The sequence below is a fragment of the Schistocerca americana genome, chromosome 3 (genome assembly GCF_021461395.2).
Source record: "Schistocerca americana isolate TAMUIC-IGC-003095 chromosome 3, iqSchAmer2.1, whole genome shotgun sequence".
NCBI classification, from domain to species: Eukaryota; Metazoa; Arthropoda; class Insecta; order Orthoptera; family Acrididae; genus Schistocerca; species Schistocerca americana.
In genome coordinates this window covers 773,302,920-773,329,566 of record NC_060121.1, presented here as the reverse complement: position 1 = coordinate 773,329,566, position 26,647 = coordinate 773,302,920, and the positions used below count along the sequence as shown (strand labels likewise).

The 26,647-nt window shown below is 43.2% G+C and overlaps 1 protein-coding gene across 1 annotated transcript in view; it reads left to right on the top strand.

The window, feature by feature from the left end:
• The window catches only part of LOC124605236 (brefeldin A-inhibited guanine nucleotide-exchange protein 1), a 257,319-nt gene that overhangs the window by 123,330 nt on the left and 107,342 nt on the right, over positions 1-26,647 (top strand). The window contains exons 12-14 of the mRNA XM_047136787.1: positions 4,450-4,609; positions 5,192-5,349; positions 8,579-8,820. Of these exons, the coding sequence (XP_046992743.1) occupies positions 4,450-4,609; positions 5,192-5,349; positions 8,579-8,820 (560 nt within the window). The remainder of the gene's footprint in view (positions 1-4,449; positions 4,610-5,191; positions 5,350-8,578; positions 8,821-26,647) is intronic.

The window sequence follows — 26,647 nt, the reverse complement described above, 5'->3', positions numbered from 1 at the left end:
ACAAGAAATTTTCACACAGGAAAACCGTATGAACATACCGAAACTTGACCATCGAGCAAACTCCTGTATGGATGACATAGAAATAAGCATACATAGCATACAGAAGGAACTGAAAGATTTGAAAACAACTGTGTCAGCAGGTCTGGATGGAACCCCAGTTCAATTTTAGAAAGAGTACTGTATGGCATTGGCCCCTTACATAGGTTGTGTTTATCGTGAGTGTCTCAGCACAAAGTCCCAAGCGACTGGAGAAAGGCACAGGTGTCTCCAGTATATAAGAAAGGTAAAAGAACGTGCCTGCAGAGTTGTAGACAAATATCCCTAACTTCTGTGTGCTGCAGAATCCATGAACATATTCTCAGTTTGAATACAAAAACTCTCTTGAAACTAAGAAGCTTATGTCCATGAATCGGCATGGTTTTAGAAAGCATTGTTCATGTGAAACTCAGCTTGCCGTTTTCTCACATAATATACTGAGAACTATGAATGAAGGGCAACAGGCAGTTCCATATTCCTAGATTTCAGGAAAGCATTTGACACAGTTCCCCAGTGAAGGCTGTTAACAAAGGTAGGAGCATATGGAACAAGTTCACAGATGTGTGAGTGGCTCAAAGACTTCTTAAATAATAGAAACCAGTATGTTGTCCTTGACAGCAAGTGTTCATCAGAGACGAGGGTATCATCTGGAGTGACCCAGCGAAGTGTGATAGGACCGCCGCTGTTCTCCATATTCATAAATGATTTGTCGGACAGGGTGGGCAGCAATCTGCAGTTGTTTGGTGACGTGCTGTAGTGTTCAGTAAGGTGTCTAAGTTGAGTGACTGTAGGAAGATACAAGGTGACTTAGACAAAATTTCGAGTTGGTGTGGTGATTGGCATCTAGCCCTAAAAGTGGAAAATCTTAATCCAGATGAGTGGGAAGAACAAACCTGTAGTGTATGGATACAGTCTTATTAGTGTCCTGCTTGACACAGTTAAGTCATTTAAATATCTGGGTGTAGTGTTGCAAAGCTATATGAGGTGGAACAAGCATGTGTGTGTTAAGGAAGGCAAATGGTAGACTTCGGTTTATTGGGAGAATTTTAGGAAAGAGAGGTTCAGTTGTAAAGGAGACTGCATATAGGATGCTGGTATAATCTATTCTAGAGTTCTACTCGAGTGTTTGTGATCTGTACTGGGCCAGACTGAAGGAGGAGATTGTAGCAAATCGGAGATGGGCAGCTAGATTTGTTAGGTTTGAACAAAACGTAAGTAATACAGGGGGGCTTCAGAAACTCAATGGGAATCCTGGGTGGGAATACGATGTTCTTTTCAAGAAACACTATTGAGGAAATTTAGAGAACCACCATTTGAAGCTGACTACCAAATGATTCTATTGCCGCCAACATACATTGCACGCAGGGCTCATACGGAGGGGTACAGAGAGTTGTTTTTCTCTCGCTATATTTGCGAGTGGAACAGAAGGGGAAATGACAAGTAGTGGTACTGCCACGCACCGTATAGTGGCTTGTAGAGTATCTAAGTAAATATAGATGGTATACGTAGATGTAGATTGATAAGTTTACAGTTCCGAGGGAAAGTATACTGTCATTTAATACAAGGACTATGTATTTCCACCTGGAAAATGTGTGTTTTCATCCGGAAAAGGTGTATTTTTAACCCAGAAACAATTTGTGTGTGTGTTCGCAAATACCTCCTGTTATTCTTTATTTTGTTATGTGAGTTCATAATTTTCATATTTTTCTTAATACAGTGTGACTCCTTGCCACTGTTAATGTGTAATGTAAACCATAAACAAATGGTGAATGTAATCATGGGTACTTAATTTTGCTGTTTTCCTTTTAATGTTTAGTTCCCAGGGGAAAGTATTATTCTTTTTTATTATTATATAATTTTGTGAATTTCATATTTTATGCCATTTTTATTCTTTAGGTATTTTTTACTGTGTTTTCCCTTTCTTTTTAAGAAGAAGAAGAGAGGAACTCTGTACATAAGGGGAAATCTTATCAATGCTAACTCAATTTGCATCTATGTAAAGCTTAGTATTGACCTTTATTTTTAATGTTTGACACACCTATTTGGGAAGCGAGCCTGAGAACTGCATGTCAGGGACAAGATACTACCTATATATTTTAAAGTTACAGTCTGTACCAGAGAGAAAATATTCTGTAAATGTTTCTTACATTATTATTTTAACTATGTACTGCAATTTTTTGATTGTAAAATGCCCTATGAATCATACTGTGTACTGAAATCGGTAGCCAGTAGGCAAGATAAGAAAATGTAACTATAACCTAAAACAAATACTTTTTTGCTGATTGTTGGTTGCTGTTCATATTGGCAATACAGCAGACATGTATGAATAAAGATTGATAAAACTTCTAGTTACCAGTTGGCAGTAGACACAGTGGTTTGGCTTCTGAAGATAAGGTAAACATAGTCTAACAGAAATGAAAAAAGAATCAACAAATGGTTGAGAAGGCACATGGGAAGCAATTAAATTGCAGGTGGGGCATTTCAGTCACTGTACTACAGTCTGTACTGGTCCTGAGCTCTACCTTGATGCTCAACGCCTGACTGTGGTCCCCCAGTTTCTTGGGTATTCCTTTTGACAAGAAGCTTACGTGGTTGCCCCATATCCACCCTCTGAAGATTAGCTGTTTCCATAAACGCCGTGTCCTCCTCTATCTTGCCTGCACCTCTTGAGCTTGAATCATTCTGCTCTTCTCCGCCTTTATCGGGTCTTAGTTCTGTCCCATCTGGAAAAAGGTTGTCAAGGTAAAGGCTCAGGTGCATCTTCCAGAGTGCTCCTTTTGGACCCGGTGCACTATCATGGTATGTGTTTGGCCACCTGTGCCTTTTGCACTAGCCCTGGTTGGGACAGCCCCTCCCCCCGTTTCCAGTTCGGCAGTCGCAACTGCTCCTAGCCATCATTATTTGCTCTTTCCCTGCTCACACTTCCTATTCTATCCTTTTTGCAGCTTTGCTTCTCTGCTGTGATTTCCATTCTCCCTCCTTGCCCTGTTCCCCACATTCTCTCCCGAATATTCACCCCCCCCCCCCCCCCCCCCATTTCAGTTAGTTCCTTGGCCCCGGATTCAGAGGGATCTGTTCCGGCGTCTGAAAGCCTTCATCACTCCGCTAATGTTCCATTTTTTGTTGCACTCGCTCTTATGGGAGTTTCGGAATGCTATTGTTTTTTACAGTGACGGTTCTAAAATCTGCTGATCACATGGTATATGCCTTCACATTTCCTGCTGGCATGAAACATCATCTCATGCCTGCCATGTGTGGGGTGCTTACCACACAACTGATGGTCATATATCAAGCCCCTTGCTTTATTAAATGGTCCTCCTCCACCCGAGTTTTGTTACGTATGGACTCGATGATTTACCTTTAGGCTATCACCTGATGTTTTTCCCGCCACCCCCCTCAGTCTCTGCCATCCATGACCTTCTCTCCAATTGTGACCATTCTGCATGTTCAGTTGATTTCCTGTGGGCTTTCTTCTCCCCCCCCCCACCCCTCCCCCCCTCCCCCACCCCACCCCCCTCTGTCTAATAAACTTTGTGCAATTAAGGGATTCCCACCACATGGTGTTCTTCCCCCACCTCTCCCGGTGGGAATCAGCCATCCTCTGCTGTGTTCATATCAGCCGTACCAGGTTGACCCAAGGTAAAGGTCAAGGTGACCTTGCATTGTTCCGTCTATCCTGGGTTTTCTGTGCAAAAGTGGGTTGTTCTCCGAGATTTAAGTACCTCAATTTCCTTCTGGAATTGGAGTCGGGTAGTGTTGATGTTGGTTTGAGAGGTCTTTGGCCTTGCCTCCACCCTGACCAAGTTCCCTGCCTGCCCCCCCCCCCCCTCCCCCTCTTTCCCTATGTTTTTTCTGGTCTTTTGTGTAGTTCTGTTTCCCCTTTTCTTGTGTTAGTTTTGTGTCTCCTTCCCATGGTGTTGTCCACACTGTGTCACAATCATGGGATGGTGTGGGGAGCAGGGTGGGTTGCTGGCTGTGCTGGAATCCCCTCGTGTGTAGCATCTTTGGGACATCCCTTCTCTTGCCCTTCTCTTCCCCCCCCCCCCCCCTACCCCTCTGGCTCCTCCTTGTTCTTTACTCTTCCTGCCACTGCTACATTCCTTTTGCCTCTCTTGAATGCTCATTAAGTATTTGTGGCTGGTTCACTGCATACCGTACTGTTTTTGAAGAAACAAGGGGAATAAACTGGAAGCTGAAAAGCCGTCAAAAAATTGTGTGTGAATCGGTGAGAATGTAACTGTATTTTTTATTTTTTTAATAATCTGCTTCCTTCAGTTACATTTTTCCGTATTGTCAGTTAATATACCCTCCAGGTACAAAAATTAATTACAGGAGATTATAGTTTTTATACTTTTTTGTTTGTGCATATTGTTAGTGCTTTCATCTGTAACACATCCTTCCTCTTTTTTATAGGTTTAATCGCAAACCGAAGAAAGGCATTCAGTTTTTACAAGAGCAACGATTATTGGGGAGTTCTCCCATGGAAATAGCTGAATGGTTGCACAGTGATGAACGCTTAGATAAAACTGGGATTGGTGACTTCTTGGGTGACAATGATGATTTAAGTAGAGAGGTGAGTCTTTTGACATTACTCATTCATTGTAATGTCTTGACATTGTCTTAACCACTTCACAAAAAATTCGGTTACATCTCAAGTGCATAGGTGTTTCTCCTAATAAGCCAGGTGTTTCTTTTTCCACGCATACTATTAGTTTGGCTGCACTGCCTGTTTAAATTTTATAGTGTAGAGCTGCAGCTCCTTTGCACTCCTCATAACCCTTCAAGTTGTATAAAAAGCAGCAGAAATAAATAAAGTTCATTTTCAAGTGTCAAAGCTGCTTATAATTTAAATTCTGTTTCTCACAGAAGAGTGGAAATTAATCACTTTGCTACATTGTTTGCAGTTTGGAATACTAAAATACATAGTTTTTCTGTAATATAAAATTCAGACAGTGAAACTATAAGTAAGTCTTCAATAAAAAAGGAATAGAGTAGTTATAAACTCAGATATTTGTAATATAAAATTTGCAGTGATAACATTGATTGTTATTTTCCTCACAATACACGTGAAAACTAAAAATTTCCCTGTTGTAACTGCCTTGCATTATAAACCCAGTATGAAGGATGTTATTTAAATATTAGAATTATTTTGCAGGTTATGTATGCATATGTTGACCTAATAAACTTCAGCAACCGGGATATAGTATCTGCTCTTAGATATTTCCTTGAAGGCTTCAGACTACCTGGTGAAGCACAGAAGATTGATAGGCTAATGGAGAAATTTGCCAGCAGATACTGTGAATGTAACCCAAAGTATGTATCATAGTGATGTACAATATTATCTTAAAAATAAAAATACAGTTAGCTATTTCCTCCTCTGCATAATCTTCTGCCCCCATGACATAAAATATACTGGCAATGCCAATTTTGTTCGTAACTAAGAATTATAGCATATATTCTATTTTATATTTTCTTCTTTCCCAGTCAAATTTTATTTTGGAATTTTTAAAGTGAGGTAATACTTCTGGAGCCCTCTCCCCCATCTGTCTCATCTGCCATATCCTCATTATCCACTCTAGCTAAGATCTCTCTTCACTCTGCTCACACTGCAAAAGAGAACTCTCTACAAGACTAATTTGAAAGCTCAGCTGGTTATTGTCCTCCTATGCATATATGTTTCCTCCCATATATTCTGCTTGGCACCCTGCTGTGTCTGTTCTCTCAATGCCCTGCACATTCTAAGTGGACCTCCTTGGAACTGGACTGGGCACTCCTTCATTAGTATCAATTCTTAATCCAGTCGTAGCTGAACAATGGATGAATCCTGTATTCACCTGCATGACAGTTTATTATGTGTCACCTTAACAGTATTCATCACTATGGAATCTGCTTGGATGCTGGTGCTTTCCCCCACCAGTCCACTTAACAGCCTCTGTCTGGTGGAAGCTGCCAAATTACTGCTGTTTTCTGGCAAGATACGTATTGTATGCTCCCATTTTTTTATTAAGTTTCTTGGCCAACAATAAGAGGCATGGTGTGCTTCACTCTCTGCCCCACCCCCCACCCCCTCTCTCCCCCCCCCCCCCCCCCCCTCCTACCTCCCTCCATCCCCTGGACTTCACTACAAAAGAACACTACTCTAGCTTTGATCATTTGCTTGACTTGTCTGGAGCTTTTTATGCAGGCTGAGGGAGCACCTCCTTTCAAACCAATGACTGAGAGGGTGACCATGGCACGGTATACGCCTGTCTTCCATCAGTGAAGAGGTCTTCAGGTGCCGCCTTTTAGATCAGTGTTTGATTTTTACTGTTGAGCTACTAGCCATGTATCGGGTACTCTTGCACATCTAGCAACGTGGCATCTAAATCTGTCAAATGTTCAGATTCCCTCGGTGTTCTCCATAGCCTGTTTGCAACGTAGACATACGTATCACACTTAGTCCAATGGATTTGGAAATGTCTTTATTTGCCCACTGATGGTTGGATTAATGTCATTTGTATGGGTTCCTAGACATGTCAATGTGTTGGGCAATGAGGCTCTGGATGCTGCTGCCTACATTGCAGCTCAACTATTCTGGACCTTTAGCAGTTCTGTCCCCTCAGATGATCTCAGCATTGCTGTATGCAGGAATATTTTATCACTCTCTTATGAACAGTGGTCATATGTCCGTGGGAACATGCTGGAGATTAAACCCATCCCTATGGCTTGGGCAGCTTCCTCTCATCCATCTTCTCATGAAGAGATAATTTTAAATAGGCCACATGTTGGACAATACCTTTTCCACCATCATCATCTGTTACGTGATGACTCCGCAGCACTTGTATTGAAATACCGATGGTGCTTCACTTTCTATCCCGATGTCAGTTTCTTAACTTCTTACACTTTAATGTGTATTTGTCATCTGAGCTATCCTGGGTTTGAGCAGATACAGCAAAAGATGTAGAATGTGTTCTAGCCTTTAACTGCTGTAGCAATGTGGTGCAAGAGATCTAAATTCCAACCTTGTACTGTGATTACCTTGAAATTATTACCAAATTGTCTTAAAAAAGGAGTGTCATTGTAACTCTTCAGTTTACCTTTCAGCTTGGTTTATTGTCTTTTAACAAGTGTTCCAGGTTCACTTTCATGATTCATTATAGTTTTACCCACCTACTAATGCCATTTCGGTCCCTGTGTGTAGACAAACTTAAAGAAGCATGGAATCCTTTCTGTAGAAAATGTCCTGTTTTAGGATATGACCTGGACACTTCTGTCCTCACCTATTTTGAGCCCTAAAGTAAAGCATTAAAAATAAAAAAAAGGGAAGAAAAGTTGCATGTCTGTCAGGTGTTACACACACCTATTATTTGTACTGTCGAATAGTGATCTATCCTGATGTATTACCTACCTTATGTCCTTAATTTTTTATATTCTCATATTTATATTTTTTTATGTATTAGTTCAAGAGGGCATTTTCCTTATGTCTGTAAAAAGTTAAAATGCAAATTTATTTAATTATTAGAATGCTGGTGTACTGTTCCAGGAATTCTGTAGTGTCCTATAAAATCTGTCTAATTCACGAATTAGCAGCTTAATAAAAATATAACTGCAGGATTTTTATTTATACAAGGATAGTCTGAAAAGTTTCCAACCTTAACTTGAAGATAGCAGCACTTGTCAACAAAAGTTGAGGAGTTTAGTTGTGCGTGCCAAGTAAGGCACTCCCAAAATTCCAGACATTTTGAAAGTGCAGTTGTTGTTCGATAGTCATTGTAGTGAGTTGATCCGTGTATTTTTGTAAAAGTGGACAAAATTGAGTGTCGAACTGTAAATAGATATTTGTTTTTGAAAGACAATACACCTACACAAATTAAACTTGAGTTGCACACAGTTTACAGGGCTCTATACCGTAGTTTACCACTGTGAAATTTTGGAGACCTGAATTTAAACATGGCCATACCAGCTTGAGTGATAATGGATGTTCGGGACAGCCAACAACTGCAATCACTGAAAATAACATTGCCCAATTTCACCAGAGAATTGTCGAATTAAGGTGAGAGAGACAACAGAGACTATGAGCGTATGTAAAGAATGTCTTTGTCACATATTGATTAAAAATTTAGGGATGGGGAAGCTGATTGCACACTGTGTGTCATGATTGCTCACTGTGTGCTGTCTCACACCTCAGCAGTTGTCGTGGTGAAACTCCACAAATTTCAGTTTCATTTGCTTGATCACCCTTCTTACTCACAAGATCTAGACCCAAGCAGCATTCTTTTGTTCCTGTGGCTGAAAGTTGAGCTCGAGGGCAGAAATTTTAGTCACATGATAAAGCCATCACCCTCCTAAACAGCTGTTTTGCAGAGAAAGGCACTAGCTAATATTTGGATGGGTTAGAGACAATTGTATAGACTTACAAAGGGATCATGTTGAAAAATAAAAATAAAAATATATTTGAAGAAAAATTCGAGGTTTCTTTCATTGGTTAGTAACTTTTCAGACTACCCATGTATTTTCAACAATTTTATTTTTCTTATTTGTGATTTTTCTCATTTTTCTCCAGCAATGGTCTTTTTGCTAGTGCTGATACTGCATATGTATTAGCATATTCTGTCATTATGCTTACCACAGATCTTCATTCACCCCAAGTGAAAAGCAAAATGACTAAAGAGCAGTACATTCGGCTCAACAGAGGTATTAGTGACAGCAAGGACTTGCCTGAAGAATATTTGTCAAGTATCTATGATGAAATTGCTGGTCATGAAATAAAGATGAAAGGAACTGTTAACAAACCGGGCAAACAGTGTAAGTTGTTAAAAGACAGCTTTCTGTTATCTTCATTAATAATTACGAACCTCTGTTAAGATTAATGTAGCTTTATAGATACTAAAGTGACTGCTAACCAGTTAACGTGTTTGTGAATTTTATGTTAGTGCTGTATAAACGTGTTTTTTATGAAGGGTTATTTTTATTTCACATTGCTACAAAATGGATTTTCAAACGCTTACTCAAAGTCTATAAATCCCGGATGAAGTTGTAATTCCTATTCATTGCTTCATTCTATAGTTTCCTTAATGACTTGTAAATGGTCAATAGTTCTTGCACCTAACAGCTGTGAAGATTGTTCTTGTTGGATTCTTTCCCCAACTGAAGTGAGCTGTCAGTTCTATTATTGAACAGGGTGGTCCATAGTTGAGGAACCACATTTCTAAAACAAAAATAGGAGTAAAAACAGATATTCAGAGTCAAGGAGTGTGGGATGGGAGAGATGGAAAACCTGTAAGGCTATTTTTCAAGCGGAAAGGTCATGTGACACATCAAGCAGATAGAAGAATCAATGGTGGCTTTCAAATGAGTTTAGCTGTACTGATTTGTGAGTTATGTCGCATTTTGTGCAGGACAAGGCAAATTCTGGTGATGAAAACACACACAGTCTTCAGGATGCACTTGACATGTTGTGTGGCACATTGTAAGGTTGTTGTTAACTGTTTCAGCCACTCCTTGTGGAGTTGAGCCAACCCAAATATCAGAATGTGCGCACAAGCATCAACAGTTTACTCACAGAGGTGTGCAAGGTTTTTGATTTTCACTGCATACACTGAGTCGCAGGTTTAAATCAAACAATGGAAAATCCAGGATGGAATGTAACAAACTAGAGAAGGAAAGTTGCCACTCACCATATAGTGGAGGTGCTGAGTCGCAGATAGGCAGAACAAAAAGATGTTCACACTTAAAGCTTTCGGTCAATGGCCTTCGTCAACAATAGACACACATACGCGCAAACACACATGCAAACTCAACTCTCTCACAAGACTGCAGTCTCAGGCAACTGAAACCACACTGAGCAGCAGCACCAGTGTATGATGGGAGTGGTGACTGGGTGGGATAACGGAGGAGGCTGGGGCGGGTAGGGGGAGTGATAGTATGGTGTGGATGGCTGACAGTGAAGTGCTGCAGGTTGGGCAGCGGGCAGGGGAGCGGTGGGGAGGGGGAGGGGGAAGTAGCAGAAAAGGAGAGAAATACAGAGAAATTAATAAAAAATTTAAAAAATTAAATAAATAAAAAGAAGACTGGGGTTGGTGGTGGAATGGCGGCTGTGTAGTACTGGAATGGGAGCAGGGAAGGGGATGGATGGGTGAGGACAGCGACTAACGAAGGTTGAGGCCAGGAGGGTTACAGGAATGTAGGATGGATTGCAGGGAAAGTTCCCACCTGCGCAATTCAGGAAAGCTGGTGTTGGTGGGAGGGATACATATGGCACAGGCTGTGAAGCAGTCATGTAAATGAAGGATATCATGTTTGGCAGCATGTTCAGCAACATGGTGGTCCACTTGTTTCTTGGCCACAGTTTGTCAATGGCCATTCATGTGGATAGACAGCTTGTTGGTTGTTGTACCTACATAGAATGCAGCACAGTGGTTGCAGCTTAGCATGTTAACCACATGGCTGGTTTCACCAGTAGCCCTGCCTTTGATGGGAAAAGCGATGTTAGTGACCGGACTGGATTAGGTGGTTGTGGGAGGATGTATGGGACAGGTCTTGCATCTGGGTCTGTTACAGGAATATGAGCCATGAGGTATGGCATTGGGAGCAGGGGTTGTGTAAGGATGCACGAGTATGTTGTGTAGGTTCTGGACTCCAGTCCCATCACTAACATCACCTATCCCATCAAAGTTAGGGCTACCTGTGAAACTAGTCATATGGTCTACAAGCTAAGCTGCAACCACTGTGCTGCATTCTATGTAGGCCTGACAAGCAACAAGCTGCGCGTCAGCATGAGTGGCCACCGACAAACTGGCTGAGAAACAACATCCTATTGCGGAACACTCTGCCAAACATGATATCCTTCATTTCAGTGACTGTTTTACAGCCTGTGCCATATGGATCCTTTCCACCAACACCAGCTTTTCTGAATTGCACAGGTGGGAACTTTCCCTACAATACATCCTACATTCCCGTAACGCGCCTGGCCTCAACCTTCGTTAGTTGCTGTCCTCACCCATCCAGCCCCTTCCTTGCTCTCATCCCAGCACTACACAGCTGTCGTTCCACCGCCACACCCAGTCTTTTTTAATTTATATTATTTTATTTTTTATTTATTTCTCTCTAGTTCTCTCCTTTTCCGCTACCACTTCCCCACCTCTCCCCTGCCCACTGCCCAACCTACAGCACTTCACTGTCCACCATCCCCACCATACTATTCCTCCCCCTCCCCCTCCCTGCCCCAGTCTCCTCCTTTAGCCCACCCAGTTGCCACTCCAATCATGCACTGGTGCTGCTGCTCACAGTGTGGTTTCTGTTGCCTGAGACTGCAGGTGTGTGTGTGTGTGTGTGTGTGTGTGTGTGTGTGTGTGTGTGTGTGTATTGTTGACAAAGGCTGTGGGCCAAAAGCTTTAAGTGTGAAAATCGAATTGTTGTGCCTATCTGCGACTCAGCATCTTCGCTATATGGTGAGTGGCAACTTTCCTTCTCAAATGTTGTTAGTCACGGGTTTGTTTGAACCTCTGAAGGTGGATATCAAATATGGATTTCCAGGACCTGTATAAAGTAACGAACCTAAGAATATACTACAGCCCCATAAATGTCGCTCCAGTAGGGGCTGCAACAACAAGATTAAGCTAATTACTGACATTTGAGAAGTCATTCTTCACAAACTGCATTGGGTTTCACTGAAACCCTAATACACTATGTGATCAAAAGTATCCGGACACCCCAAAAAACATAAGTTTTTCATATTAGTTGCATTGTGCTGCCACCTATTGCCAGGTACTCCATATCAGTGACCTCAGTAGTCATTAGACATTGTGAGAGAGCAGAATGGAGCACTCCGCGGAACTCATGGACTTCGAACGTGGTCAGGTGATTGATTGGGTGTCACTTGTTTTATACATCTGTATGTGAGATTTCCACACTCTCGAACATCCCTAGGTCCTCCCCCTTGCGGGTTCGGGGGTTAGAATAGCCCCACGGTATTCCTGCCTGTCGTAAGAGGCGACTAAAAGGAGTCTCCAACATTTCGGCCTTTAATGTGATGGTCCCCATTAGGATTTGACCTCCATTCTTCCAAATTCAACAGAAGTACGAGCCTTTTGGGGAAGGACACCTTACGTGGTGCACCATCAGTCTTCTGTACCCTAAGACCTTGGCATCGTAACTGCACCCACCATCCCTCATTTTGGGTATACACACCTGATGGGTTGCGTAAGTTACACCCTTAATGCGTCACCATCTGCACCCACAATAACTATGCACTTCCCATGGCAACCAAAATTCAACACGGTAGCCAGCCCGTTGTGGTGGAGTCGTCATGTACCCTCTAGGTTGTAGCCCCCTGACAACACAGGGATCGTACTGCCGATGCCTGAGCTGACACCTCCCCACGTAAGCCAAGGAGTAGATGCCTGTCTCTCTGGGGCATTGGGACTCCTGGCAACGGCCATCCTGTGGCTGGGTGGCACCCGTGGGGAGACCCACTGGTCAGAGTGGGTGGCATTGGGGCGGATGACCCGCAATGAAGCAGATGAAATCTCAATCCGGAGGTCGAACGACCGCCTACGTCTCTAAGTGCAGTAAGGTAGAATTTAACGCTGTGACATATGGCCCCAAATCATTCCCTTCCCTAGCCACACCATGGGAGGGACATAGGGCTGCGGACAAACAGGAGCCGTATTCACCACGATACTTTGTGTGCAGCAGAACTGATTGGGATTCATTTTTGGGGACTAAGCCTCTCTTCTTTGTGAACAATGTTGAAGATAAGTTTGGGCAAGTGGTGTCTCTTTCCAAAGTGAGGAGTGGTGCCATCCTGATACAAGCAGATTCATCTACACAGTCATGGGCACTACTTGCCTGTGAGAAGCTCGGTGACATACCAATTAATGTCACTCCCCATGACTCCTTAAATATGGTCCAGGGGATTATCTTTCATAAAGATCTTCTGCTACAGCCTGATGACGAGTTATGGGAGAACCTGGCACGATGAGGTGTACACTTACTCCATCGTGTCTATAGAGGGCCCAAGGATAATAGGATCGCTACCGGTGCTTTCATCCTGCCCTTTGAGAGTGACTGCTTGCCCGAGAAGGTCAAGGTCGTGATCTATCAGTGCGATGTCAAGCCCTATGTCCCACCCCCTATGCGATGCTTCCAGTGCTGGAAGTTCAGACACATCTTCCCCAGACGCCCTGCCAGCCCCACGTGTCGAGATTGTGGACGACCTTCGCATCCCAATTCTCCATGTGCTCTGCCTCCCACCCGTGTTAACTGTGGGGAGCATCATTCTCCCTGGTCGCCAGACTGTGCAGTCTATCAACGAGAGCAGAAGATACGAGAAATTAAGACCCTGGACCGTTTAACTTACAAAGAGGCAAAGAAGAAGCTAGAACGACTCAACCCCACACCTATGTTGAGGAGTTATGCTGCTGTAACACTGCCGCCACCAGTTCCTGCAAAGAATCCTTTCTCAGTTGGCCCACAGAGCAGTCAAGTTACGCCTGTCCCACCGCTGGTAGGGGCCTCTCCATCTTCCACTACTCCCAGAATACCCAGTTTGGGAGCAGTGCGCCCCGAACGTCAGTCCCCACCTCTCAGCCGGAGAAGCGACAGCCTTCTCCAACTACTCAGCCGGAGAAGCAACGGCCTCCTCCGTCCTCACTCGTTCGAAAGGGGTCCCTTGGGGGAGTCCCTTCCAAGGACTTTACCAATGTCTCACAAGACACTAGCCAGTGGCTGAAGAAGCCACCAGCTGCTGGTCGAAGGGCTTCACGTTCTTCCTCTGTTCCTGACAATACGTCAGGAAAGCCCTGCCAGCATGCGAACCCTCCTCCCAAAGACAAGAGAGCGAAGAGGAAGCTCTCTAAGAAGAATAAGGACCCAGTGGTTCCCACACCACTGCTTCCTGTCAGCTCAGCCTCTGAGGATGAGGTCGAGCTCTTTGCGTCCCCTGATGACCTGGATCTTGCCATCTCCTCAGAAACAATGGATGCTGAGACGTCAGTCACTCAGTCGGTGGCAGCATGTGACCCTGTGAAGTAATTTGCCTTTTCAGCGTCTTCATGCCCCTACAGGACATGCTTTGTACAAACCTCCAGTGGAATTGTGGTGGTTATTTTAGCCATCTACCTGAGCTACGTCAGCTTCTGAGCATGACACCTGCTTTCTGCATTGCCCTCCAGGAAAACTGGTTCCCGGCAATGCAGACCCCTGTCCTTTAGGGATACAGGGGCTATTACTGTCACCGTAGCGCTTACAATAGTGTGTCAGGTGGAGCCTGCTTGTATGTCCTGTAGTGTTCCTGTGCCCCTTCAAACATCGTTGGAAGCTGTGGCATTGGTCACTCTTGGCTGATCTGCTGCATCGAGAGGACCCCCCCCCCTCCTCCTCCCCCCCCCCCCCCCCCCCAATTGTCGATGTGGTGCAAACATGACGGTGGCCCATAAGTTGTTGGAATGTCCTCTTTTAACCGCCCTCAGGCGAGCTTTTAATCTCCTTGGTGATTTATTGTCTCTTTTAGGTGACAATGTCTCTATGGCAGATTGGGTTTTAAGTTTTATTCGTGCAAGCGGCTTTTATAAGTCCATCTAATTTTGTTGCGTCGCCCTCTTCTGTGCTGTATATTTTACTTAGTTTTGTGGTGTAATTTGACTCCACCCTAATCTTTTAGGCTGGACGTTTTAACGTGTTGCAGGGTGGCTGGCTCATCCTTTTATTTTCGTGATCAGCCAGCCACGGTTCTCTGCTGTACAGTTTTAATTCATTCTCCCTTTCTTCTATATGTTGTTTTTGTCGCTGTGCTCCATTTTCCATGTTGCCTTACCGTTGACCTTGGGGCTTTTCTTCCCCTGGAATTTTTTTTTTAATTGCTCAGCCTGACTGGTGGATGGTTTAAATATGCTCTGTGTGTTTATGAAACAAGGGACCGATGGCCTTTGCAGTTTGGTCTCTTTAATCTTTAAACCAACCAACCATCCCTAGGTCCTCTCTTTCCGATTTGATAGTGAAATGACAACGTGAAGGGACACATACAGCACAGAAGCACAGAAGCCGACCTCATCTGTTGACTGACAGAGAATGCTGACAGTTGAAGAGGGTCGTAACGTGTAATAGGCAAACATCTATACAGACCATCACACAGGAATTCCAAAGTGCATCAGGATCCACTGCAAGTACTATGACAATTAGGCGAGAGGTGAGAGAACTTGGATTTCATGGTCGAGTGGCTGCTCGTAAGCCACACATCAGGCCAGTAAATGCCAAACGACACCTGGCTTGGTGTAAGGAGCATAAACGTTGGATGATTGAACAGTGGAAAAATGTTGTGTGGAGTTACAAATCAGCCCAGTGAACGTCATCTGCCAATATGTGTAGTGCGAACAGTAAAATTCAGGTGCGGTGGTGTTATGGTGTGGTTGTGTTTTTCATGGATGGGGGGCCTTGCACCCCTAGTTGTTTTGCGTGGCACTATCACAGTACAGGCCTACATTGATGTTTTAAGCACTTTCTGGCTTCCCACTGTTGAAGAGCAATTCAGGGATGGCGATTGCATCTTTCAACACGATCGAGCACCTGTTCATAATGCATGCCCTGTGGCGGAGTGGTTACACAACAACAACATCCCTGCAACGGGCTGGCCTCCAGAGTCCTGACCTGAATCCTATAGAACACCTTTTGAATGTTCTGGAACGCTGATTTCATGCCAGGCCTCACCGACCGCCATCAGTACCTCTCCTCAGTGCAGCAGTCTGTGAAGAATGGGGTGCCATTCCCCAAGAAACCTTCCAGCCCCTGATTAAACATATGCCTACAAGAGTGGAAGCTGTCATCAAGGTTAAGGGTGGGTCAACACCATACTGAATTCCAGCATTACCGATGGAGGGCGCCACGAACTTGTAAGTCATTTTCAGCCAGGTGTCCAGATAGTTTTGATCACAAAGTGTATATGGTAAAAGGGATGTACCCTCATCCATGCATTTCAGTGATTTGCTGAATGTGGAATATGGGGGTAGTTACAGGCAGTTTAGCTGTACATGTATGTGTGTGTTTTTTTGGGTTGAGGAAGGACGCTGTCCAAAACCTTGGAATAATTTCACTTGTATTTATGTGCCTGTTGATTACTCAACACCTCAGCTGTACGGTGTGTGATTATATTTATTTCTTAACATTATTTTTATTCCATTATCTATTATTATAGTGTTGTTGTTGTTGTTGTTGTTGTTGTTGTTGTGGTCTTCAGTCCTGAGACTGGTTTGATGCAGCTGTCCATGCTACTCTATTCTGTGCAAGCTTCTTCATCTCCCAGTACCTACCGCAACCTACATCCTTCTGAATCTGCGTAGTGTATTCATCTCTTGGCCTCCCTCTATGACTTTTACCCTCCACGCTGCCCTCCAATGCCAAATTTCTGATCCCTTGATGCCTCAGGACATGTCCTACCAGCCGATCCCTTCTTCTAGTCAAGTTGTGCCACAAACCTCTCTTCTCCCCAATCCTATTCAATACCTCCTCATTAGTTACGTGATCTACCCACCTAATCTTCAACATTCTTCTGTAGCACCACATTTCAAAAGCTACTATTCTCTTCTTGTCCAAACTATTTATTGTCCATGTTTCACTTCCATACATGGCTACACTCCATACAAATACTTTCAGAAACGACTTCCTGACACTTAAATCTATACTCGATGTTAACAAATTTCTCTTCTTCAGAAACGCTTTCCTTGCCATTGCCAGTCTACATTTTATATCCTCTCTACTTCGACCATCATCAGTTATTTTGCTCCCCAAATAGCAAAACTCCTTTACTACTTTAAGTGTCTCATTTCCTAATCTAATTCCCTCAGTGTATAGTGTAGGAGAAAAAATATTTATGTGCTGCAGTAGAGACTCATCTCTCTACCTAGTTTGCATTTACGGATGGTTTTTCCTGTCTGTGCTAAATTCTTGTCTACAGTGCTAGTATGGAAGGTTCCTATTTTTCATTCATTAGTTTCATATTATTTTGCTCTGTAATAGGCAGATTTGTGAAGAAGAGCTGTAGTTATAAATAAATCATAAAACAAATTGTAGAAGATTCCCATCCTATATGTTCCTTTAAAATAACGGCAACCATAATATGTAACATGCAACACACTTCATTAATCTCTAAGAGAAAGATAATAATGAATAGTAAAAAGAATAGTGGCTTTTTAACATAAAAATAAGGTATACTGCAGTCGAAGCAGTGAGATAATTCATCTGCTTAGGAAGTGAGATTCCACAGTATGCCTAAAACAGGGGAGATATCAGAAGTATAGAAGTATATGCATTTTCAACTTTTTGCTGCATAATGAATAGTCCATTAAATTTCGGGCATGCAATCGGCTATCCTCAGAGTGAGTCTCAAGATGCAGTCAGTCTTGCGACTCACTCTGAGGATGGCCAGATGATACGTGGTCGAAATATCAGTGGAAGAAATTTTATTTGTGTGGCTGCATGCACAAAATTTAATGGACTATATCAGAAGTAGATTGATATGAGCAGAGAAAACTTCCTGGAATTAAAGAGTCCCACTTCATGGTCCTGTCACATTAATATGCCCACAGCCTATGTTCAATCCAATGTCCAATAACCACTCACAGATGGCAAGTGGCAGCACTAGCAGTGGAGGGTATATAAAACACTTTGGGGATGTGGAAAACAGTGCAGTTGTTGTAATGCAGAAATGGAGCACTTTATCTGATGTCCAAAAAGGCAGCAGGCAGCTTATTCATGTACCCATGTTGACTGCTGTTTGAGGGCCACAAAAGCTGAAATTTGCATGCCAGTATTGCAACTGAATGGTGGCCTTTTCAGATGGATCACATTGTATGCTCCATTGGAAGGTGTCAATTGGCATGTACTGCGTGAAACATCTGAAAGCAAAGGATTCAGGCCAGAGAAGAAAGCACTACAGTCTGGGAAATGTTTTCATGGCATTCCCTGAGTGATCTCATCATTCTGGAAGGCATAATGGATCAACACAAGTATGCATCTATCCATGAGGACCATGTCAACCCCTCGGTGCAGTTTATTTTTCCTTGGCACAGTGGTATCTACAGCAGGACAGTGCAGCGTGTCACACAACTCACAATTGATGTGCATGGTTCGAAGAGCACCAGGATGAGTTTAACATTCTCACCGGCCCACCAAACTCCTCAGGTTTAAACCTAATCAAAAATTTCTGGGACCACCTCGATCAGGCAGTCCAAGTCACGGATCCTCAACCAAGAAACCTTGCGCAGCTGTCCACAGCACTGGTGTCGGCATGGCTTCACATTCCTGTTGATACCTTCCAGAACCTCATTGACTTGTCTTGCATGTTTTGCTGCAGTCTGCACTGCAGAAGGTGATTATTCAGGCTTTTGGCAGGTGGTCATGTTAATGTGACTGGACAGTATGGTATCAGGTATGAACATGGAACAAAGGAAATCCCGGAAAATGTGTGAGAGGTGTGACACTGTTTGGAAGTGAAACATGGACTGAGGGGTCGTTAGAGAAGATAAAACTGTAAGCATTTGAAACAACGAGCTATCAGGTAAATTTAAGTGGACAGAAGTTGCAAAAATTTAAGAGATATTAAGAAAAGTGAGGAAAAAACAACATGGAAACACATTACAGGGAGAAGTGACATGTTAGTAGCACACCTCGTACAGCATCAATGGATAGTGAACAATACACTGGTAGGGAGCACTTCTACTGTCAAATATGAATGTAGAACCTGAAGCTCTTGGAATATGCAATAGATGTGGTGGCTGGTGTGGGCAGGGAGGGGGGGGGGGAGGAGAAGGGGGTTGGAGGGATGAATATACAGAGTGTCCCAGCTATCTTGTCCACCCAAAATATCTCTGGAACAATAACAGCTATTGGAAAACGACTTTCACCGGTATCAATGTAGGGCTGGGGCCCATGAATGTACATATTTGGAAACATTCTAAAACGAAATCGTATGTGTTTTTTAACACAAACTTATGTTTTTTAAATGGACCTCCTATATTTTTTCTTCAGCAATCCATAGCATGACAAAGCACATACACAATGGCGTTGATTGCATCGCAATATTCCCATTACATTCCGAGATATTGAGACGCGAAGTTGACGCTTGAAGCACCCCGACATGCGCTGCTAGCGCACGTCCTGAAGCTCAGGCATGAACCCCATGCTGCCCGTAATTGCGATGTGATTGACATGTGTAATCACACCTCCATACTTATCAAGAATGACACTTACTTGTCAATCACATCGCGATTACGGGCACCATGGGGTTCTCGCCTGAGCCTCAGGACGTGCGCTAGCAGCGCATGTCGGGTGGTTAAAGCGTCAACTTCGCGTCTCAATATCTCGGGATGTAATGGGAATATTGCAATGCAATCAGTGGCATTGTGTATGTGCTTTGTCATGCTATGGGTGTTGTTTTTGTTGTTGTTGTTGTTGTTGTCGTCTTCAGTCCTGAGTCTGGTTTGATGCAGCTCTCCATGCTACTCTATCCTGTGCAAGCTTCTTCATCTCCCAGTACCTATGCAGCCTACATCCTTCTGAATCTGCTTAGTGTATTCATCTCTTGGTCTCCCTCTACGATTTTTACCCTCCACGCTGCCCTCCAATACTAAACTGGTGATCCCTTGATGCCTGAGAACATGTCCTACCAATCGATCCCTTCTTCTAGTCAAGTTGTGCCACAAACTCCTCTTCTCCCAGATTCTATTCAATACCTCCTCGTTAGTTATGTGATGTACCCATCTAATCTTCAGCGTTCTTTTGTAGCACCACATTTCGAAAGCTTCTATTCTCTTCTTGTCTAAACTATTTATCGTCCATGTTTCACTTCCATACACGGCTACACTCCATTCAAATACTTTCAGAAACGACTTCCTGACACTCAAATCAATACTCGGTGTTAACAAATTTCTCTTCTTCAGAAACGCTTTCCTTGCCATTGCCAGTCTACATTTTACATCCTCTCTACTTCGACCATCATCAGTTATTTTGCTCCCCAAATAGCAAAACTCCTTTACTACTTCAAGTGTCTCATTTCCTAATCTAATTCCCTCAGCATCACCCGATTTAATTTGACTATATTCCATTATCCTCGTTTTGCTTTTGTTGATGTTCATCTTATACCCTCCTTTCAAGACACTGTCCATTCCGTTCAACTGCTCTTCCAAGTCCTTTGCTGTCTCTGACAGAATTACAATGTCATCGGTGAGCCTCAAAGTTTTTATTTCTTCTCCATGGATTTTAATACCTACTCTGAACTTTTCCTTTGTTTCCTTTACTGCTTGCTCAATATACAGATTGAATAGCATCGGGGAGAGGCTACAACCCTGTCTTACTCCCTTCCCAACCGCTGCTTCCCTTTCATGCCCCTCGACTCTTGTAACTGCCATCTGGTTTCTGTACAAATTGTAAATAGCCTTTCGCTCCCTGTATTTTCCCCTGCCACCTTTAGAATTTGAAAGAGAGTATTCCAGTCAACATTGTCAAAAGCTTTCTCTAAGTCTACAAATGCTAAAGTGCGCGCCATTTATGTTGGCGGCCGAGTTTAGGTTCGTTCTGCGCATCTGACGTCACAAAACACAGTCAGCCAATGAACAGAGAACGACGTTGCCAGATTTAGACTGCTGTGCAGAGCACGGACGAGTGTCCTCAGTTTTAGAAACGTTCAGTCATAAATGAAGTAATAGAACAAAAGGAATGTCTTGATAGCAGACTTTCTTTTATAGAATGTTTGGAAAAAGCATTCTTTATACCAATTGCTTCATATTCTATTAATTAATTAAACCAAACAAGCTATAAACTCCTAATTCAGGCGATAGCAAGGAAAGGTGTTGGTATCAATCTCACGAACTGCTTTTTCGCAATAAAGAACAGCGGTAATTGTTCAGTTCCTATTGTACTTCGACGAAGCATGAGTAATTCATAGTCATACCAACAGTGTCTGTCAGTATTTTGCGTGACGTGTTACAATCCTCATGGAGTGTAACTGTCAGACGAGTTGCGTTAGTGTAACGGTTAAGGTGTTCGGCTTTTGAGCCCAAGGTTAAAAGTTCCAACCTTGTGCAGGGCTTAATATTTTCTTTATTTAAAAACAATATTGAAGTGCCTTACTTCACGAATTTTATTCGTTTGAATGCAATTTTTTGAAATTTCTAGTGCTTTGTCTCTTCATTAACCCTTTCGCTGCTGCCGACACGTGCTCCCCGCATTCCGCGCTGTGCGCGATTTTGTCATCACTGAGTACCATTGTGTATGTGCCATACCTTCCATTGATTGAAGTGCTTTAAAATAAAGCCAAACGTGTGCGGTGTAAATAAAACTTTTATTACAGTCGCAAAAGATGGAATATTTCTCAATATTACATACGAAACCTATGTGGTACTTAAATTAAATGAGATATTGTTATGCAGTAAATTTTATATGAAATTAGGTATCTTCTCCACATTTCATTCTCAACATTGTGGCAACTACAATCGACCATACGGAAAGTATACGCTATGGACTTTTACCTCTGCAAACTCTTCAAAATTTCGTGCAGTGGTTTACTATATTTAATGCTGCATAATAACTGCGTTGAACATAGAAATAAAATTAAGTCATTTATGGGGGGAAGGTATCAGTCAAGATGATGTGTGAAAATCTAATTTTTGGGCCAAGTAGTTTTTGTGGAATCGAATGATAAGTGTGTCAAAGCAGTGGGAACACCATACGTCTGCACAGGCGAGCAGTGCAGTGACAAAATCGCGCACAGCGTGGAATGCGGGGAGCGCGTCTGTGTAGCAGCGAAAGGGTTAATGCGGCCGTGGTGGCTTTACTTCATAAACTGCACGCTCCCCCCTAAACGTAAGTTTGCGAACTATGCTATACTATGGCGCTGCTTCTCTTCGCGCGTACGTCATGTGCAACTGGCAACGCAGCAATCTCCCACCTCTGGGCGGCCATGCGCGAGCCGCCAAGATAAAAGATTTGAACTATAGAAACGTAGGTTTGCCTTTCCTTAATCTTTCTTCTAAGATAAGTCATAGGGTCAGTATTGCCTCACGTGTTCCTACATTTCTACGGAATCCAAACTGATCTTCCCCGAGGTTGGCTTCTACCAGTTTTTCCATTCGTCTGTAAAGAATTCGCGTTAGTATTTTGCAGCTGTGACTTATTAAACCGATAGTTCGGAAATTTTCACATCTGTCAACACCTGCTTTCTTTGGGATTGGAATTATTATATTCTTCTTCAAGTCTGAGGGGATTTCGTCTGTCTCATACATCTTGCTCACCAGATGGTAGAGTTTTGTCAGGACTGGCTCTCCCAAGGCTGTCAGTTGTTCTAATGGAATGTTGTCTACTCCTGGAGCCTTGTTTCGACTCAGGTCTTTCAGTGCTCTGTCAGACTCTTCACGCAGTATCATATCTCCCATTTCATCTTCATCTACCTCCTCTTCCATTTCCATAATGTTGTCCTCAGTAAAATCGCCCCTATATAGAACCTCTATATACTCCTTCCATCTTTCTGCTTTCCCTTCTTTGCTTAGAACTGGGTTTCCATCTGAGCTCTTGATATTCATGCAAGTGGTTCTCTTTTCTCCAAAGGTCTCCTTAATTTTGCTGTAGGCCGTATCTATCTTACCCCTCGTAAGATAAGCCTCAACATTCTTACATTTGTCCTCTAGCCATCCCTGCTTAGCCATTTTGCACTTCCTGTCGATCTCATTTTTGAGACGTTTGTATTCCTTTTTGCCTGCTTCATTTACTGCGTTTTTATATTTTCTCCTTTCATCAATTAAATTCAATATTTCTTCTGTTACCCAAGGATTTCTACTAGCCCTCGCCTTTTTACCTACTTGATCCTCTGCTGCCTTCACTATTTCATCTCTCTAAGCTACCCATTCTTCTTCTACTGTATCTCTTTCCCCCATTCCTGTCAATTGTTCCCTTATGCTCTCTCTGAAACTCTGTACAACCTCTGGTTCTTTCAGTTTATCGAGGTCCCATCTCCTTAAATTCCCACCTTTTTGCAGTTTCTTCAGTTTTAATCTACAGTTCATAACCAATAGATTGTGGTCAGAGTCCACATCTGCCCCTGGAAATGTCTTACAATTTAAAATCTGGTTCCTGAATCTCTGTCTTACCATTATATAATCTATCTGAAACCTTCTTGTATCTCCAGGGTTCTTCCATGTATACAGCATGCTATGGATTGCTGAAGAAAAAAAAATATAGGAGGTCCATTTAAGAAACCTAAGTTTGTGTTAAAAAATACATATGCTTTCGTTTTAGAATGTTTCCAAATGTGTACATTCATGGGCCCCAGCCCTACATTGATACCGGTGAAAGTTGTTTTCCAATAGCTGTTATTGTTCCAGAGATATTTTGGGTGGACAAGATAGCTGGGACACCCTGTATATAACAACAGAAATGGGATGTAAACAGTATTAGGTAAAGGATAGCTTGCTACTCAGTGTAAAGATGACCCGTTGAGTTGCAGACAAGTGCAGCAAAAAGACTGTTGCTCATTAAAGCTTTCGGCCAGAGCGCTTTTTTCAGCAAAGCGCGCGCTCACACACACACACACACACACACACACACACACACACACACACACACACACACAAAAGCAAGCACACCTCAAAGTATTTGACGAAAAGCGTATTATCTGGATTTTTTAAATCTCTCTTTCTGTTGCCATATTAGTTACTCTTCTTTCATCCAAAATCATGGTGCTACCTCATAAACTATTTATTCACTTTTACTGTAAATAATATTAAATAGACAACCTTTTTGTCATGTGTCATCCTATTTGACTCGCTAGATCTAATTACAGTGTTATGAAAAGGTTAGTTGCTACTTACCATGTAGCAGAGATGCTGAGTTGCAGATAGGCACAACAAAAAGACTGTCAGAAAATGAGCTTTTGGCCAAAAAGGCCTTCATTGGAGATAACAAACACACACACACACACACACACACACTCACACTCACACACTTATGCAAACACAACTTACATGTGCACATGACCCCAGTCTCTGGCTGCTGAGTCCACACTGCGAGCAGCAGTGCATGATGGAAGACGCAACCATGTGGTAGGGGTAGGGAGGAGGCTTGGGTGTGGAGGAGTAGGGATAGCAGGGTATGGGTGGGGGATGGTAAAGTGCTGCTTGTGGGAGCATGCAGGAACGGTGGTGGAGAAAGAATAAGACAGCTAGGTGCAGTCAGGAGGTTAGACGGAGGGTAGGTGAGGGTTAGCAGAGGAGAGAAGTAAAAAGACAGTGGGTCTGTTGGTGGAATAGAGGACTATGTAATACTGGAATGGGAAAAGGGAAGAAGCTAGAAGATAAGGATGTCCATGCAGGACTTGTTAAAGACTTTCTTTCCTTCTCCCGGTCTCTACAATGGAAACACTTCTTCGTCACCAACCCTACCAATCAGACTTAACCAAAGATCAATGTTGAACCTGCCTGTTCAGTTCACTCCTCCATTCACCCGTGATCCACCCCCACTACCCCCAAAATCACTCCCTGCTAACTTTACAGAACTTCTTAATCTCAAATCTTGCCTCACCATCATTCCCCAAATCCCTCAACATGCAAAATACCCTTACATCCGCAGAAAGAACTACAATCCACCACCTCAAAACTGATCCCAACCTTATAAACCTACCTGTTGACAAAGGCTCCACCACTGTTGTTTTGAACCACAAGGGTTACCTGGCAGAAGGACTCCGCCAGCCATCAGATTCATCCACCTACAAATGCTGCCACAGTGACCCTATTCCAGAAATCCAGCAAGATCTCCAGTCTCTCCCAAAATCCTTAGTCCCATTCCAGAACCTCTCCCTGGAGTCTGTCTATCTTCTCGTCCCTACCACTCCCTGCACTCCCACCTTCTACATGGTTCCTGAATTCTATAAACCCAACCACCCAGGTCACCCCATTGTGGCTGAGGCGCCCCCGCTGAGAGGATCTCTGCCCTCGTAGACCAACACCTTCAGCCTATTACCCGCAACCTACCCTCGTTTATAAAAGATACCAACCATTTCCTCCACCGACTCTCCACAGTTCATGTTCCTTTACCACACAGTGTCCTGCTCGTCACTATTGATGCCACTTTCCTTTACACTAACATCTCTAATGTCCTTGGCCATACTACTTTAGAACATTACCTTTTCCAAAGCCCAATGGATTCCATGCCTGCAACCTCCATCCACATCAAACTTACCTATCACTAGCAATACCTGCACTTCGACAGCTGCCACCCATTCCATACCAAGAAGTCCCTTCCATACAGTCTAGCCACCCATGGTCCTCGCACCTGTAGTGATGAGCAGTCCCTCTCGAAATACCCAGAGGGTCTCGCTGTGGCCTTCACAGATCGTAATTACCCTCCCAACCTTGTACAAAACCAGATCTACCATGCCTTATCTCTCCAGTCATCCGCCATCTCCCAAAGTCCCACTGTCCAGCCACAGAGGAGCATTACACTCATGACTTAGTACCATCCAGGATGGGAGCAACTGAATCACATTCTCCACCAGGATTTCAACTACCTCTCATCGTGCCCTGAAAAGAGAAATGTCCTACCAACTATCCTTCCCACCCTTCCCACAGTGGTATTCCACTGCCCACCAAACCTACACAAGAGAGTGCATGTGAGATAGTGACTGTGCAGTCATTTCGACTGCCTGCGTGTACGACAATTTTAGTTGTTCTCCACATTAGTTTGTTTTAATAAGTGTCAGGGTGCTGATAACCTCGCCAGTCCAGTCACAAGCATCACGTGCAGACAATATATCGTGTGTTTCCATAACCCTCCTGATGTCAACCTTCATTAGTCTTGTCCCTGCCGTCTAGTCCTTCCATATTCCCATTCCATCACTACACAGTCCTGTATTGTACCAACAATCCCACAGTCTTTTTAACTCGCCTCTTCCCTGCTAACCCTCCCCTGCCCTCCATATAATCTTACAGCTACACCTAGCTGCCATACCCTCTCCACCTCATCCCTGTATGCTCCCACAAGCAGCACTTTACTGTCCCCCACCCCTCCCCTGCTATCCCTCCTCCTCCCCGCCTCGTGCTCCTCCCTACCTCCAGTTGTGTCACTCATCAAGCGCTGCTGCTCGCAGTGTGGTCCCAGCAGCCAGAGACTGTAGTCGTGCGTGTGTGTGTGTGTGTGTGTGTGTGTGTGTGTGTGTGTGTGTGTGTGTGTGTGTGTGTCCTATCTCCAATGAAGGCCTGTTTGGCCAAACGCTTGTTTTCTGACAGTCTTTTTGTTGGGCCTATCTGCAACTCAGCATCTCATGTGTATGATGAGTAGAAACTATCTTTTTCATAATAATGCTGTATTCCACCCTGGATTTTCTGTTGTTGGATCTAGAATAAATACAAACATTTTATTCTTTTCATGATGTGTAGGTCATAAAGACAACAATATACAAGGAATAGAGTGTTGAGTCGCTGACAGGCACAAAATGTATATCTGATTAAACTAAAAGCGATTTTTTAGGTAAATTCAGAAAAACAGTATTCACACAAATGATATATGAATTGTAATAAATCAAACAAAGCCTATATTAAGGCATTTATCTTCATTAAAATGTAGTGCATAGATAAGTGCTGGATTTTTCTTCAGA